Source organism: Mus pahari, chromosome 9 (assembly GCF_900095145.1).
Source record: "Mus pahari chromosome 9, PAHARI_EIJ_v1.1, whole genome shotgun sequence".
Taxonomy (NCBI): Eukaryota; Metazoa; Chordata; class Mammalia; order Rodentia; family Muridae; genus Mus; species Mus pahari.
Window position 1 is genome coordinate 46,563,471 of NC_034598.1, and position 16,496 is coordinate 46,579,966.

General features: G+C 39.8%; 1 protein-coding gene across 1 annotated transcript in view; it reads left to right on the forward strand.

Moving 5' to 3' along the window:
• The window catches only part of LOC115064685 (zinc finger protein 431-like), a 25,276-nt gene that overhangs the window by 6,960 nt on the left and 1,820 nt on the right, over positions 1–16,496 (forward strand). The window contains exons 2-4 of the mRNA XM_029542238.1: positions 6,863–6,989; positions 7,190–7,250; positions 15,397–16,317. Of these exons, the coding sequence (XP_029398098.1) occupies positions 6,863–6,989; positions 7,190–7,250; positions 15,397–16,317 (1,109 nt within the window). The remainder of the gene's footprint in view (positions 1–6,862; positions 6,990–7,189; positions 7,251–15,396; positions 16,318–16,496) is intronic.

Consider the following 16,496-nt stretch of genomic DNA (forward strand, 5'->3'; position numbering starts at 1 on the left):
TGATGCCACGGGAAAGGCAGGGCACAAGGGAATGGAAATCTACCCAGCACATGCGCAGCTGCCTTGTTTGTTTGTTAGAGCACAGGACATCAGCGCCATCTTGTAATGGCGAATGTGAGGGCGGCTCCCCACAGAAGCCCTTGTCATACAAGTCTTTTACTTTCTTGGTTAGAGTTAGACCAAGAGAGTTTATATTATTTCTGACTATTGTAAAGGTTATTGTTTTTCTAATTTCATTCTCAATCTGTTTATTATTTGTATATGGAGGGCTACTGATTTTTTTTTTATGAGTTAAGTTTGTATCTAGCCACTTCACTGAAAGAGTTTATAAGCTGTAGGAATTCCCTGAAAGAAATTTTGAGGTTGCTTATGTATACTATTCTATCGTCTGTTAATAGTGATCCTTTGACTTCTTTCCAATTTGTATTCCCTTGATCTCTTTGTTGTCTTATTGCTGTAGCTAAACCTCAAGTACTATATTGAGTAGATACAGTGAAAGTGGGCAGCCTTGTCTTGTCCCTGATGTTAGTGGAGTTGCTTTTAGTTTCTCTTCATTTAAATTTGATGTTGGCTATGAGCTTGCTGTATATTGCCTTTCTTATATTTAGGTATGTGCCCTTTATCACTGATCTGTCCAAAACTTATCAGTAAGGAGTATTGGATTATGTCAAAAGCTTATTCAGGATCTGATTATATGATTATTTTTTCCTTTCTATTTGTTTCCATGATGGTTTACATTTATTTGTATGTTGAACCATCCACGCATGCTGCATCTATTTTCAGGCTTGCTCCTGAGAACACCTGGAGCTACTACTGCTCTTGTTCCACTGACAGACCACTGGGTGATGCTCTCCGGGGAAAATGCCAGCTGGCAACATGGTGGCAGCTGTTCTCAGAGCATAGCCAGGAACTCAGGGCTCCCAAGAAAGAATAATCATGTTTTTAAAATTACATGCAACACATACATCTCTGGCCAGAAGCCTCCTTGATCACGGTAGATGATCTTTTTCATGTGTTCTTGAATTTGGTTTGCAAGTATTCTATTGAGTATTTTTTATTATATGTACTTACATAATTTTTTATTCACATTACATCCCAATTGCTGCCCACTCCTCTCCTCAAAGTATCACCCTTAAAAATCTCTCCCTCCATTACCTCCTTCCATTCTTCTCAGAGAAGGGAATGTCTCCTTTGGCTACGACCCACCTTTGGACATCTAGCCTTAGCAGGACTAAGCACTTCCTCTCCCACCGAAGCCCAACCAGGTAGTCCAGGTAGAGGGAGTGGATCTAATGCAGGCAACAGAGTCAGAGACAGTCCCTGTTAGGGGACACATATGAAGACCATACTGCACACCTTCCACAGATTTGGGAGGAGGGGCTAGCTTTAGCCTCTTCATGCTCTTTGGTTTATGGTTCAAGTCTCTTTGAATCTCCATGGCCCCAGAGTAGTTGATGCTCTAGGTGTTCTTGAGGTGTCCTTGCCTCCACCTGTTCACTCAATTTTGTCACGCACTCCTCAGCCCCAATCTCCGCCTGACATTTGGCTATGGGTCACTGCATCTGTTTCCATCTCCTGCTGGATTAGTCCTCTCAGGAGACTGACTAGATTCCTGTGTACAAGCATAGCTGATTATCATTAATAGTGTCAGGGCTCTCTCCCATGGGATAGATCATATATTAGGCCAGTCACTGATTGGCTGTTCCCTCAGTCTCTGCTCCATATTTATCCCTGCACATCTTGTCAGCAGGAGAAATTTTGGGTTGAAGATTTTGTGGGTGGGTTGATGTTTTTTATTGTATTTTATTGAGTATTTTTAGTTTATAAGGGAAATTGGTCTGTAATTTTTTTTCTGTTGAATCTTTGCGTGTTTTGGATATAATGTTTTCTGAGACTTCATAAAATGAGTTTTGTAATGTTCTTTCTGTTTCTATTTTGTGTAATAATTTGAGGAGTACTAGTATTAGCTCTTTGAAACTCTGATAGAATTCTGTATAAAAATCATTTTCCTTGGGCTTTTCCTGGTTGGGAGATTATTTTTCCCTTTTGAGTTTTTTTAAGTTTTTTATTAGATTTTTTAAAATTTACATTTCAAATGTTATCCCCTTTCCTAGTTTCCCCTCCAAAAATCCCCTCCCCCCTCCCCCCTTCCCCTGCTCCCCAACCCACCCACTTCCATTCCTGGTCCTGGCATTCCCCTATATTGGGGTGTAGAGCCTTCACAGGACCAAGGGCCTCTCCTCCCATTGATGACCAACTAGGCAATCCTCTGCTACAAATATAGCTAGAGCCATAAGTTCCACCATATGTTTTCTTTGACTGGTGGTATAGTTCCAAGGAGCTCTGAGGGTACTGGTTAGTTCATATTGATGTTCCTTCTATGGGGCTTCAGTCCCCTTCAGCTCCCTGGGTATTTCTCTGGCTCCTTCATTGGGGACCTTGTGCTCCTTCCAATGGATGACTGTGAGGATCCACTTCTGTATTTGCAGGCACTGGCAGAGTCTCGCAGGAGACAGCTATATCAGGTTCCTGTCAGCAGGCTCTTGTTGGCATCTGCCTAGTGTCTGGGTTTGGTGGTTGTTTATGGGATGGATCCCCAAGTGGAACAGTCTCTGGATGGTCATTCCTTCAGGCTCTGCTCTGAACTTTGTCTCTGTAACTCCTTCCATGGGTATTTTCTTTGGTTGGGAGATTTTTAATGACTTCTATTTTCCTTGGGTGTTTATAGGTCTATTTCAACTGTTTATCTGGTCTTGTGTTAAGTTTAGTAAGTATTGTCTATCAAGAAAATAATTTTAGATTTACCAATTTTGAGGAGTACAGGTTTTTAAAGTATGACCTAGTGATTCTTTGGATTTCCTCACTGTCTGTTGTTATGTCCTCCCCCCTTTTGCTTTTAAAAGTGAGATAGGGTCATGTGATGATGGTATACACCTTTAATCTCAGCACTTGAAAGGTGCATAGGTAGAGTTCATGCCAGTCTTGTCTATAGAGAGATTTCCAGGACAGCCAGAGCTACACACAGAAATCTTGTCTTGAAAAAAAGAAAGAAAGAAAGAAAAAAAAAAAGAAGAAGAAGAACAAAAGAAAAGAAACTAAAGAAGAAAACAAAACAATCAAAAACCCCCAAAACCAAAAATGGGACAAGATAGTCTAACATTATTTCTCTACTCATTCGGGCCTTGTGATGTATTGGTATGTCTTTCCCTGTGCTATGGATGAAGAACTGATGCTGTGTTTCTTTTCTTAAGGGTGTAAATATTACTAAGGTTTGTGGGTATTTTCTTGCATTTATGTGTGTGTATGCCATATGTGTGCAGTATCCTGAAGAAGCCAGTGCTCTGAACACAATAAAAATCTCTTCACCCCTTTATTCAGATACTTAATATGTAATTTTGTTCCTAGGGTAACTTGGGAGCTAAAGTTATGAAAATACATTTAATTTCAGGCTGGTTTGAAAACTTAACTTCTACCAGGCCTGGAGAGATGGTGCAGCAGTTGAAAGCACTGGGTGTTCTTCCACAGGCTTGGGGTTTAATCCCCAGCACCCGTAGGGTGAAGGTCAGCTGTTTGTAGTTCCATCCCAGGTGATCCAGCAAGCCTCTTCTGATGTCCAAAAGCGCTTCAGAGATGGGGAGGAAGGATACACGTACAGGCCAAGTACGCATGAATGCATAATACAGTTTAAAGAAACACTCTCCTTTCCTATTCAGTGCTTTCAGTTTCCAGATGTCAAAGGAGCAGGTCTACGAGTACAGCTGGCCCGGGGAAAAGAGCAAGGCGCCACTTCACCTACCAGGCAGCAGAGGCGCCCCTAGTTGACTTAGCTGCAGAGCCCTCGGGAAGGTGTGGCTTGTCTTGGGTTTTACAAGTCCAAAATCTGGAATCTGTAAGATAGTACTGCATGATGATGGTGCTAGGTGGGGAGACTCAGAACTGCAGAGTAGGGTCCTTGTCGGATAGAAAGCATAAAGGTAAACCCTCTGACATTTGTGCCACAACTATGGAATACCATAGGAGGAGGAGGCTGGATGTGTTTGGTAGTAATCTACCAAGCACCTACCTATGTGGCGATCTTAGTAGCATGTATAAGTGACCCAGGACAGCAGTGTGAAGCACTTCCAGCACCTTAGCCTTTGGTCAGAGTCACTACCCAGATGTATGGTGAGCTGCCCTTGCTTGTGGACCCAGAGTCTCAGAGGGGCCCACAATAAACTTCCTGTCCCAAAAGAGCTCAGTAATGAGCTGATAGTTGTGGAGGAGACTCAATCTTCAGTCTGGATACTGTGTAAGCGCTGCCTTAGCAGACCTGAAATAAAGTCTAGACCACGTAGGCAGACCTTGGTTCATATTGATAATTTGATTGGGTAGACCCTATTTCATAAATCTTACTCATTTTATTACAGATTTCTTTGCTTTCTGCTCTGTTTCCCCTTTCTTCCTTTGTTTTTGTTTTTCTTTGCCATCTGAGAGTACAGGTATCTGTTTGATCCAAAAGAAAGTGCTTAGGAGATAAGCATTTCCATGAAAAACCTCATTAACTGTGCCTGTTTTTGTCTAAGGAAGCTGTGTGGAGATACCTTTTGGTAGGAGATAACTGAGTGCTTTGCTTCCTGTCATCAGCCTGGCAGTGTGGTGAAAGGAGATCTGTTTTGGTCAATGGTTGAACTACCCATAGCTAGCTAACTTGTTGAATTTTTAGGTTTGGGTGATTTTATGTTTTCCTTATTGTTTTTAGTCTTCTTTATAACATTCTGAATTTGAGCCTTTGAGGTATTTGTGAAGGCATACCACAGCACATCCTTGAAGGTCAAAGTACAAGTTGGAGGAGAGGGTTCTGTCCTGGGTGATGACTGCAGGCTCTCAGAGTTGGTTCCAAGTGCATTCACTCACTCAGACATGTAGCCCACTCTTTATTGCTTTCCCTTCTAATCCTCCTATTTCAGTACATTGGTTGTATATACTAGATATACAATGTGTGCTTCAGACCTGCTCAGGCAGTGTTTACACAGCATTCAGCCTGAAGACTGTGTCTGCCTTATGGTTACTATCTATCTCATTGCCAAGCTTTTTTGTGTTAGGAAATTTATTGTGGCCACTTTCCACTTGCTGGGAACACAAGAGTGGACAGTTCACCTCACATGTGCCATTCAATTTTCATTTTGGGGGTTTGATACTTGGCATATCTTTGTATAGCAGACGTCTGTCCACTGAGCCTTAATCAGATAGTTATTTTCAGGCAGGATGTGCTTATGAGCCCAGGATTTTTGTCCACTCAGAAGCTGTACCCTGGTGAGTGAGAGGCCATAATCTCCTCATGAGGAAAAGCCACAGGAGAAAATATGGGTTCCTTTTTAGGACAGGTGGGAAAAATCAGATATACTGCATTTCAGCAGTCCTTTGAGGTCTCATGTGGTCCCCTGAATTTGAGTGAGGTCTCATGCAATGCCTGGAGGTCTACTAAGGTCCTGTGAGAGGTGTCTGTAACTCCCAGGCAGAAGCAGGACCTGTGAATGACTTTGCTCAGCTGTCTGTCTGTGCAGAGCATCGGGAGTAGGAGCTCTTGTGTGGAATCATCTTGGTTGCTGACATCAACATGCAGTGACCACACCTCAGAGCCTTTCATTGCCCCATTGATGGCAGTTTGGTAACTGGCAGAGAACAATTGTTTCTTTAGTATCTTCTAAAAGTTCTACACCTTTTTTGTTTATATTTTTTAGCTGATCAAATGAGGATTTTGTACTTATCAAGCTTTAGCAGAGGGTATTACTTTTCAAACCATGATGGCTTGCATCCATAACACTGATACTGAGCTCCCGAATCACTTAGTTGCAGTTATATAACATTCTCCCTATATTTGTGTATATTTCTAATTTTTAATTTTTGAAATGTGTATGACACTTTTGCATATATATGTGTTTATGGATTTGTACCACTTAGGTACTGCTGTTTACTGAAGTCAGAAGAGAGCACTAGATTCCTTTGACCTGGAATTAGGACTGGTTAGAGCCTCCAAGTGAGTGCTGGAGATTGAGCCAGGTCTTCCTCAAAAGCACTAGGTTATCTGATCTGGTGATGCATCTTTAGGATACATATTTACCACACTAATAATTTTGAGAACCCTTTGATCTGTAACTTATTAAAAATAGATTCCTTTGTAGGAATATCAGATTAACTTTACAGTTTAAAAGGGATAACTCCAGGTTTTGATAAACGAGTACAGAATTAGAATGAATGTTTTAAATCATTGGAGGAAATTCAAGTGAGCCCCTGTACTCCCTATCTTTTTTGCTTTGTTTGTTTGAGGTAGGGTCTCATGAACATTTGGCTATCCAGGAAATCTCTATAGAGATCAGGCTGTCCTGGAAGTCTCTATATAGATCAGGCTGTCCTGGAAGTCTCTACATAGATCAGGCTGTCCGGGAAATCCCAGTTTAACTTTTTGTTTTCTCCTGCAGTTTGGGATTAAAGGCATGCACCACTGAGTCCAAACTGTCCATTCTCTTTTGAAGTTAATAATTTTGATTCAGTTTTGCTGATGATTACTAGATAGTGTTGCTCTGTTTGTATGTCTCTATGCATATGTTACTATGCATTTCTCCTGCAATGCTAAATCCTATTCAGTTGGTGTAGAAATAGACAGCACCATCCTCAGTTTTGATTTTATTATATAGTTTTCATTATATATTTATCAGTCTTTATTTTATTATATACTTATGAGTTGATGACTGCATCTGAAATTCTATTACATGGAATTAATATGGCTAGAAGATAGAATTATGTAAACATATTCTCAATGAACTATACTTTTACAATACACTAAGACACCATTTCTATTAAATATTTGTATGGCATATTTTAGGCTGCGGTGACCTATGAGGATGTGCATGTGAACTTCACTCATGAAGAGTGGGCTTTGCTGGGTCCTTCCCAGAAGAGTCTCTACAGAGATGTGATGCTGGAGACCTACTGGAACCTCACGGCTATCGGTAAGAACTGGAGTTTTCGTCTGCTTTTTTACCTTAAGGAGACAAGCCTTTCTTGGAGATTGGTACTCTTCTATGGTTTTAACCTTGCAAAAGGAAGAGTTTGATAAATTAATCAGGAATTGATCTGAGGTTCATTGAAGAGAGTAATTTTAGTTTTGCATAATTTTCATTAATATACATTTTCTGGTACTGTATTTTAGGCTATAAATGGGAAGACTGCAATATTGAAGAACATTGTAAACATCCTGCAAGACATGGAAGGTAATTTTCATATGTAAGCTGATATGTATATATATCCTGATACCCTGAAGTTTTTAAAATTTATTTTGTCATGAAAAATGGCTCTTGAAGTGATCATAATTTTTTTATTAAATTATTTTACTTATTTATAGTCCAAATATTGTCTCCCTTCCCTGTCTCTTCTCCCAGAGTCTTCACCCCATTTCCCCTCTCCTTTGCTTCTGAGAGAGTGCTCACACTCCCAAACACCCACACCTACCTCACCCTCCCCAGCATCCCCTTTCCCTGGGGCCACAAGTTTCTATAGGATTAGGCACATTCTCTCCCACTGACGCCAGACAAGGCAGTCCTCTGCTACAAATGTGCTGGGGGCCACTGACCAGTCCTCTTTGGTTGGTGGCTTAGTCTCTGGGAGCTCTGAGGGGTCCCAGTTAGTTAATACTGTCATTCTTCTTATGGGGTTGCCATCCTCTTCAGCTCTTTCAATCCTTCCCCTGTCTTCAATAGGGGTTCCCGACCTCCGTCAAATGGTTGTCTGTAAGTATCTGTAACTGTCTCAGTCAGCTGCTGATAGAGCCTCTCAGGACAGCCATGCTAGGTTCCTGTCTGCAAGCACAACATGGTATCATTAGTAGTGTCAGCGTTTGGTATGTGCATATGGGATGGATCCCAAGTTGGGCCGGTCACTGGATGACATTTCCTTAAGTCTCTGCTCCGTTTATTTATTTTCTGTATTTCCTTCAGACAGGAACAATTCTGGGTCAAAAAATTTGAAGGAAGGTAGGTGGCCCTATTCCTCCGGACCTTGTCTGTCTAATGGAGATTGTCTTTTCAGGTTCCATCTCCTGACTGTTGGGCATTTTGGCTAAGGTCAACCCTATTGAGTCCTGGAAGCCTCTCTTATCCCAGGTCTCTGGGACTTTCTAGAGGTTGCCTTTGTGTGCCCCCCTCCCCATCCCCACCTCCCTCAGCTGCAGATTCCCATTCATTCTCCTGGCCCTGCCTTTGTGTGCCCCCCTCCCCATCCCCACCTCCCTCAGCTGCAGATTCCCATTCATTCTCCTGGCCCTCTGGGCTTCTCTCCTGTCTCTCCCCATATGCGATCCTCCTCCTCCTCCCTCTGCCTCCAATGATTGTTTTGTTCCCCTTTTGAAGTGAGATTTGAGGCATTCTCACTTTTGACTTCCTTGTTAAACTTTATACAGTTATACAGTCTGTGAGTTGTATTGTAGGTATTCTGTACATTTTGGCTAATATCTACTTATCAGTGAGTACATACCACACATGTCCTTTTTGGTATGGGTTACCTCACTCAGGTTTATATTTTCTAGTTCCATCTATTTGTCTGCAAAATTCCTGATGTCTTTGTTCTTAATGACTGACTAGTATTCCATTGTGTAAATAAACTACATTTTCTGTATTCATTGTTGAATTGAGAGACATCTGGGTTGTTTCTAGCTTCCGACTATTGTGAATAAGGCTGCTATAGACATAGCAGTGGGAAATTTTCCTCTCCTTTGTCTTTTGTGGAGCATAGTTCAGGTAGAACTATTTCCAATTTTCCAATTCTGAGGAATGGCCAGATTGATTTCCAGACTGTTTGTACCCAGTGCAATCCCACCAGCAACAGAGGAGTGTTCCTCTTTTTCCTCATCCTTACCAGCATGTTCTGTTACTTGAGTTTTTGATGTTAGTCATTCTGATTGGTGTAAGGTGGAATCTCAGGGTCATTTTGATTTGCAGTTCCCTGATGACTAAGCATGTTGAACATTTCTTTAAGTGCATCTTGGCCATTGGAGATTCCTCTGTTGTGAATTATCTGTTTAGCTCTATACCCCATTTTTAATTGGTTTATTTGGTTTGTTGGAATCTAACTTCTTGAATTCTTTATATATTTTGGATACTAGCCCTCTGTTGGATGTAGGGTTAGTGAAGATCTTTTCCCTATCTGTAGGTTGCCATTTTGTCCTATTGACAGTGTACTTTGTCTTACAGAAGCTTTACAGTTTCATGAAGTCCCGTTTATCAATTTTTGATCTTAGAGCCTGAGCCATTGGTGTTCTGTTCAGGAAAATTTCCCACATGCCAATGTGTTCAAGTCTATTTCCCACTTTCTCTTCTGTTAGATTCAGTGTATCTGGTATTATGTTGAGGTCCTTGATCCACTTGGATTTGAACTTTGTACAAAGTGATAAGTATGGATCAATTTGCACTCTTCTGCATATAGACCACCAGTTAGACAAGCACCATTGGTTAAAGATTCTTTCATTTTGCTGCTGTATGGTTTTGGCTTCTTTGTCAAAGATCAAATGTCTCTAGGTGTGTGGGTTTATTTCTGGGTTGTCAATTCTATTCACATTGATTGACTTGTAGGACTCTGTACCAATACCATGAGATACAGCTTGATGTGAGTGATGGGGATTCTCCCAGAAGTTCTTTTATTTTTCAGGATTGTTTTGGCTATCTTGGGCTTTTTGCTTTTCCATATGAAGTTGAGAATTGTTCTTTCCATGTCTTTGAAGAATTGTGTTGGAATTTTGATAGGGATTGCATGGAATCTGTAGATTATTTTTTGTAGGATGGACATTTTTCCAACTTCTGATGTCTTCTTCAATTTCTCCGGGACTTGCAGTTTTTGTCATACAGACCTTTTTCACTTGCTTGGTTAGAGCTACATGAAGATATTTTATATTATTTGTGGCTACTGTGAAGGGTGTTGTTCCTCTAATTTCTTTCTTAGCCTATTTATCATTTGTATTAAGGAAGGTTACTGATTTGTTTGAATTAATTTTATATCCAGCCCCATTGCTGAAATTATCAGCTGTAGGAGTTCTCAGCTTCTTTTTTGGGTCACTCATGTATACTATTATATCATATACAAAAAGTAGTATCTTGACTTCATTCTTTCAAATTTGTATACCCTTCATCTCTTTTTGTTGTCTAATTGCTCTAGCTTGAATTTCAAGTACTATATTGAATAGATAGGGAGAGAGTGGGCAGCCTGTCTTGTGCCTGGTTATAGTGGGATTGCTTCTGTTTTCTCTCCATTTAATTTGATGCTTGCTATTAGTTTGCTGTGTGTTGCTTTTATTATGTTTAGTTATGTGCCATGAACTCTTGATCTCTCCAAGATATATGACATGAAGAGAGGTTAAAGGCTTTTTCAGCATCTAATGACATGATCATTTGATTTTTTTCTTTGAGTTTGTTTATATACTGAATTACATGGATGGAATTTTGTATATTGCACCATCCTTGCATCCCTGACATGAAGCCTACTTGATTGTGGTGAATGATGGTTTAGGTGTGTTCTTAGATTTGGTTTCCAAGAATCTTTTGAGTACTTTTGCATCTGTATTCATTACATCTGTAAGCAAAATTGGTTTGAGGTTCTCTTTGTTGGGTCTTTGTGTGGTTTAGGTGACACAGTAACAGTGGCTCAATAGAAGGAAGTAGGTAGCATTCCTTCTGTTTCTGTTTTGTTGAATAGTTTGAGTAGTATTGGTATTAGCTCTTCTTTGAAGATGTGGTTACATTCTGCAATGATCCTTGGATGGATTTGGTTGGGAGATTTGTAATGGCAGTTTCTATTTCCTTAGGAGTTATGGGACTGTTTAGATTGTTTTCCTGATCCTAATTTAACTTTGGTATGTGTTATCTGTCTAGAAAATCATGCATTTCATCTAGATTTTCCGGTTTTGTCTGGTATATATAGACTTCTGTAGTAAGATCTGCTGATTTTTTGAATTTCCTAAATTTCTGTTGTTATGTCTCCCTTTTCTGATTTTGTTCATTTGGATACTGTCTCAGTGCCTTTTATTTAGTTTGGCTAAGGGTTTATCTATCTTTTTTATTCTTTTTCTCAAAGAACCAGCACTTGGCTTTGTCGATTCTTGGTATTGTTAACTTTTTAATTGGTTGATTTAAGCACTGAGTTTGATTATTTCCTGCCATCTTTCTCTTGGGAGTGTTTGCTTCTTTTTGTTCTAGAGCTTTCAGGTGTGCTGTTAACTTACTAGTAAAGGATCTCTCCTGTTTCTTTATGAAGGCACTTAATGCTTTGAATTTTCCTCTTAGTACTGCTTTCATTATATCCCATAAGTTTGGGTATGCTGTGCCTTCATTTACAGTGAATTCTAGAGCGTCTCTATTTTATTTTATTTTTTAATTTTTTAACTTATTTTATTAGATACTTTCTTCATTTACATTTCAAATGCTATCCTGAATATCCCCTATACCCTTCCCCCACCCTGCTCCCTTGCCCACCGACTCCCACTTCTTGGCCCTGTATGGGGCATATAAAGTTTGCAAGATTAAGGGGCATCTCTTCCCAACGATGGCTGACTAGGCCAGCTTCTGCTATATATGCAGCTAGAGACACAAGCTCTGGGGGTACTGATTAGTTCATATTGCTGTTTCACCTATAGGGTTACAGACCCCTTCAGTTCCTTGGGTAATTTCTCTAGCTCCTCCATTGGGGTCTCTGTGTTCAATCCTATAGATAACTGTGGGCATCCACTTTTATATTTGCCAGGCTTTGGCATAGCTCTAGAGCATCTTTAATTTCTTTATTCCTTCCCTTATCAAATTATCATTGAGTTGAGGGTTGTTCAGTTTCCATGAGTATGTGGGCTTTCTGTTGTTTTTGTTGTTATTGAAATCCAACCTTAATCCATGGTGGTTTGATAGAATATGTGGGATTATTTCAATCTTCTTGTATCTGTTGTGGCTTGTTTTGTGTCCAATTATATGGCCAGTTTGGGAGATGGGTTCATGAAGTGCTGAAAAGAAGGTACATTTTCTTTTTAGGAGGTGGAATGTTCTATAGATATCTGTGAAATCCATTTGGTTCATAACTTCTGTGAGTTTCACTTTGTTACTATTTAGTTTCTGTTTCCATAACCTGTCCATTGGTAAGAGTGGTGTGTTCAAGTCTCCCAGTACTATTGTGTGAGGGTCAATGTGTGTTTTGAGCTTTAGTAACATTTCTTTTATAAATGTAGGTGCCCTTAGATGTTCAGGATTCAGACTTCATCTTGGAGGGTTTTTTCCTTTTGATGAGTATGAAATATCCCATCCCATCTCTTTTGATAACTTTTGGTTGAAAGTATTTTATTAGAAAAGAAAAAAAGAAATTATAATGGTGACTCCAGCTTGTTTCTTGGGACCATTTGCTTCGAGAACAGTTTTTTCTGCCCTTCACTCTGAGGAGTGTCTGTTTTTGTTGCTGAGCTGTGTTTCTTGCATGCAGCAAGCTTCTTTTTCCTTTTCAAGTCTGTTAGCCTGTTTCTGTTTAAAGGGGAATCAAGTCTGCCGATATTGAGAGATATTAAAGACCAATGATTGTTAGTTCCTGTTATTTTTGTTGTTGGAGATGGTATTATGTGTCTGTGATTCTCTTCTTTTGGGTTTGTTGTGACATAAGTAATTTCTTGTGGTTTCTTGGGTGAATGTTTCCTTGTGTTGAAGATTTGCTTTTAGTATCATCTGTAGGGCTGGATTAGTAGAAAGGAATTGTTTAAATTTGGTTTTGTCATGGAATATCTGGGTTTCTCCATCTGTGATTTTAATGGTTTGTATATGCTTGGTTCAGGGAGTGGCACTATTAGAAGGTGTGGCCTTGTTGGAGTAGGTGTGCCACTGTGGACGTGGGCTTAAGATCCTCACTCTAGCTGCCTGGAAGTGAGTATTTTCCTAGCAGCCTCCAGATGAAGATGTAGAACTCTCAGCTCCTCCTTCACCATGCGTACCTGGTAGATTGCTGCCGTGCTCCTACCTTGATGATCATGGACTAACCCTCTGAACCTGTAAGCCAGACCTAATTAAGTGCTGTCCTTTATAAGACTTTCATTGGTCATGGTGTCTGTTCACAGCAGTAATGACAATGATGATTGAGAGTTTTGCTGGATATAGTATCCTGGGCTGGCATTTGTGTTCTCTTAGTGTCTAGATGATATCTGTTCGGGGTCTTTTGGCTTTTAGAGTCTTTGTTGAGAAGTCTGGTGCAATTCTAATAGGTCTGCTTTCATATGTTACTTTTAATATCCTTTCTTTGTTCTGTGCATTTAGTGTTTAGATTAGGGAAGTTTTCTTCTATGATTTTTTTGAAGATGTTTGCTTGCCCTTTGAATTGGGAATCTTCATCTTTTATTCCTATAATTTTTAGGTTTGGTCTTTTCATTGTGTCCCAAATTTCCTGGATGTTTTGGATTAGGAACTTTTTACCCTTTCTATTTACTTTGACAGATGTCTTGATATCTTTTCTTGTATCTTCTATGCCTGAGCTTCTCTCTTCCATCTCTTGTAGTCTCTTGGTAATGCTAGCATCTGCAGATCCTGATCTCTTTCCTAGGTTTTCTGTCTCCAGGGTTACCTCTATTTGTGATTTCTTTATTTTTTTCTATTCCCATTTTAGGTCTTGTATCATTTTGTTCAATTTGTTCATCTGTTTGATTTTGTATTTTCCTGTATTTCTTTAATGGATCCATTTATTTCCTCTTTAAAGGCTTCTACCTGTTTGCCTGTGTTTTCCTGTATTTCTTTAATGTAGTTATTGATATCCTCCTTAAAGGCCTCTATCATCTTCATGAAATGGAATTTTAGGTCAGAATCCTGCTCTTGAGGTATCCAGAGCTTGCTGTGGTAAGAGAACTGGGTTGTTGATGGTTCCATATTTTACTGGCTCCTGTTGCTTATGTTCTTATGCTTGCCTTTTGCCATCTGTTTATTTCTGGTTTTAACTGGCCTGGGTTTCTCAAACTGTCGCAGGCCTCCTTGGAGGCAGGTAGAGCTGTGTGACTTGTGTTAGAGCAGGGCTCCTGTGTCCCTGGTTAAAGCAGCCCTCCTGTTTCCCTGTGTGACCCTAGTTAGGACAGACCTCCTGGGAGACAGGCTGGCTCTGGGTTCTTCGAGCAGGCATGTTAATTTGTGTTCCTGGTTATGACAGAAAGACCTTCTGGGAGACAGGTTGGCTGTTTTCCTGGTTTTTACAGACCTCCTGGGAGACAGGTATGCTGTGCTCTGGATTATGAGAGAAAGGTAACTTATGGGGTCAGGGAGTGGACCAGGCTGTCTGACCCGCCATAGATAGGTTCAGTTGGTACTCTGCAGTTGTAATGAAAAGCAGCAGTGTAAATAAGCACAGCTTTGTGCTGATTATGAAAATCTTGCAATAGCATTTATCTCAATGTCAGTTTGATGATCATAATGTACACAACATTCCTTTAAGAAACAGGTGGTTTGAATTGGTATGCCCTGCATAGAATTATGTGTTTTAATGCTTGGCCCATAATGATTGATACTATTAGGAGGTATGGCCTCGTTGGAGTAGGTATGGCCTGGTTGGAGTAGGTGTGGCCTTGTTGGAGGAAGTTTGTTACTGTGGAGGTGAGCTTTGAGGTCTTCTATGCTCAAGCTATGCCCAGTGATACAGTATCGCCTTCTGTTGCCTCAGGATTAAGATGTAGACCTCTCGACTCTTGTCTCCAACAACATACCTGCCTGTATGGCACCTTGTTTCCCTCTATGACAATAATGGACTAAACTTAAGAGTTACTGTGGTCATGGTGTCTCTTTACAGTAATGGAAACCCTAACAAAGACAGAAGCAAAACAAGAAGCTGGCATTGGTGGCAGATACCTTTAATCCTAGCATTCAGGAGATAGAGGCAGACAGGTCTCTAAGAGATGGATGCTAGTTTGGTCTACAGAGTGAGTTCCAGGACAGCCAGGAAGGTTTCTCTTTCTATGAAGAGAAACTCGGTCTCAACACGCCCCCCCCCCCCAAAAAAAAAAAGAATGAATTGAGACTAGGAAACAATGTGGTAATTAATGTTACAATTTTAGTCATATACATGTGAGACCATTATGTAGAACTGTCTATCCACTTAGTTTCTTATTACCTAATTATTGTAAAAGGTATATACATTGGTAAGGAGATTAATGAATATCTAAGATCTTTTATAAGCAAATCATGCATATTAAAGCTAGTGTCCCTTATATACTTATATTGACTTTTCCTAGTTTAGTTAGAGGAACAGTTCATGAAAAGAAAAGAAGGCTCTTGTGGTTGACAAGCCTGAATCCCTATACCTATTTATCTATGAAACAAATGATTCAGTTATTTATGCAGTGTAAAAATCTTTTATTTGTTATCCTTCATTTAATAGGTATATCATCTGTCACTCTGGATACAAGCCATGTGAGGATAAGCAATATAAAAAGAAGCAATGTGCCCCTGTCTCTCCCAGAACAATTAGACAATGTGTAGTAGTCCCCACTGTGAGAAGACATGATGACTGTGATACAGATTTACAGTTAACTGGTTTTCCAACTTCCATGGCAGCCCATCATCAAACTAACACTGGAGAGAAACCTTATGAGTACAAGGAATGCAGAAATTCATCTGTCCATATTGGTTCACTTTGTACCCATCATGTGACTCACAAAATAGGGAAATATTATGCATATAACCAGTGTGGTAAAACCCTGAGTTCTTCCAGTTCTCTTCTAGGATGTGAAAAAATTCTGGTGGGAAAAGGAAGTGATAAATTTGAGTCATGTACTAAAGGCTTTAACCATCATAGGTATCTTCAAACACATAAAAGAACCAATAGTGAAGAGGATCTCTATGAATATAATCAACATGATAAAGACTTTAGATCTAATTCATCTGTAAAATTACACAAAAGAACTCATTTGGAAATTGAGCTTTATGAAGATAATCAAAGTGATAAAGCCTTTGCAACTCATACTAGAGAGAAAAGGTATGGATATGATCAATGTGGTAATAATACCTTTGCCTGTCTTAGTTGTCTTCAAATACATGAAAGAATTAGTTTGGAGAAACCCTTTGAATGTAATCAATGTAGTAAAGCTTTTGCATATAAAAGTCATCTTCACAGACATGAAAAGATTCATACTGGAGAGAAACCCTATGGATGTAATCAGTGTGGTAAAGCCTTTGCATATAACAGTTATCTCCAAAGGCATGAAAGAAGTCATACTGGAGAGAAACCCTATGAATGTCATCAATGTGGTAAAGCCTTTTCACGTAACAGTCATCTTCACCGGCATGAAAGAAGTCACACTGGAGAAAAACCATATGGATGTAATAAATGTGGTAAAGCCTTTGGGCGCAACAGTAATCTTCAAAGGCATAAAAGAAGTCACATTGGGGAGAAACCTTATGGACATAAACAATGTGATAAAGCCTTTGCACAGAAGAGTCATCTTCACAGTCATGAAAGAAATCTTACTGGACAAAAGC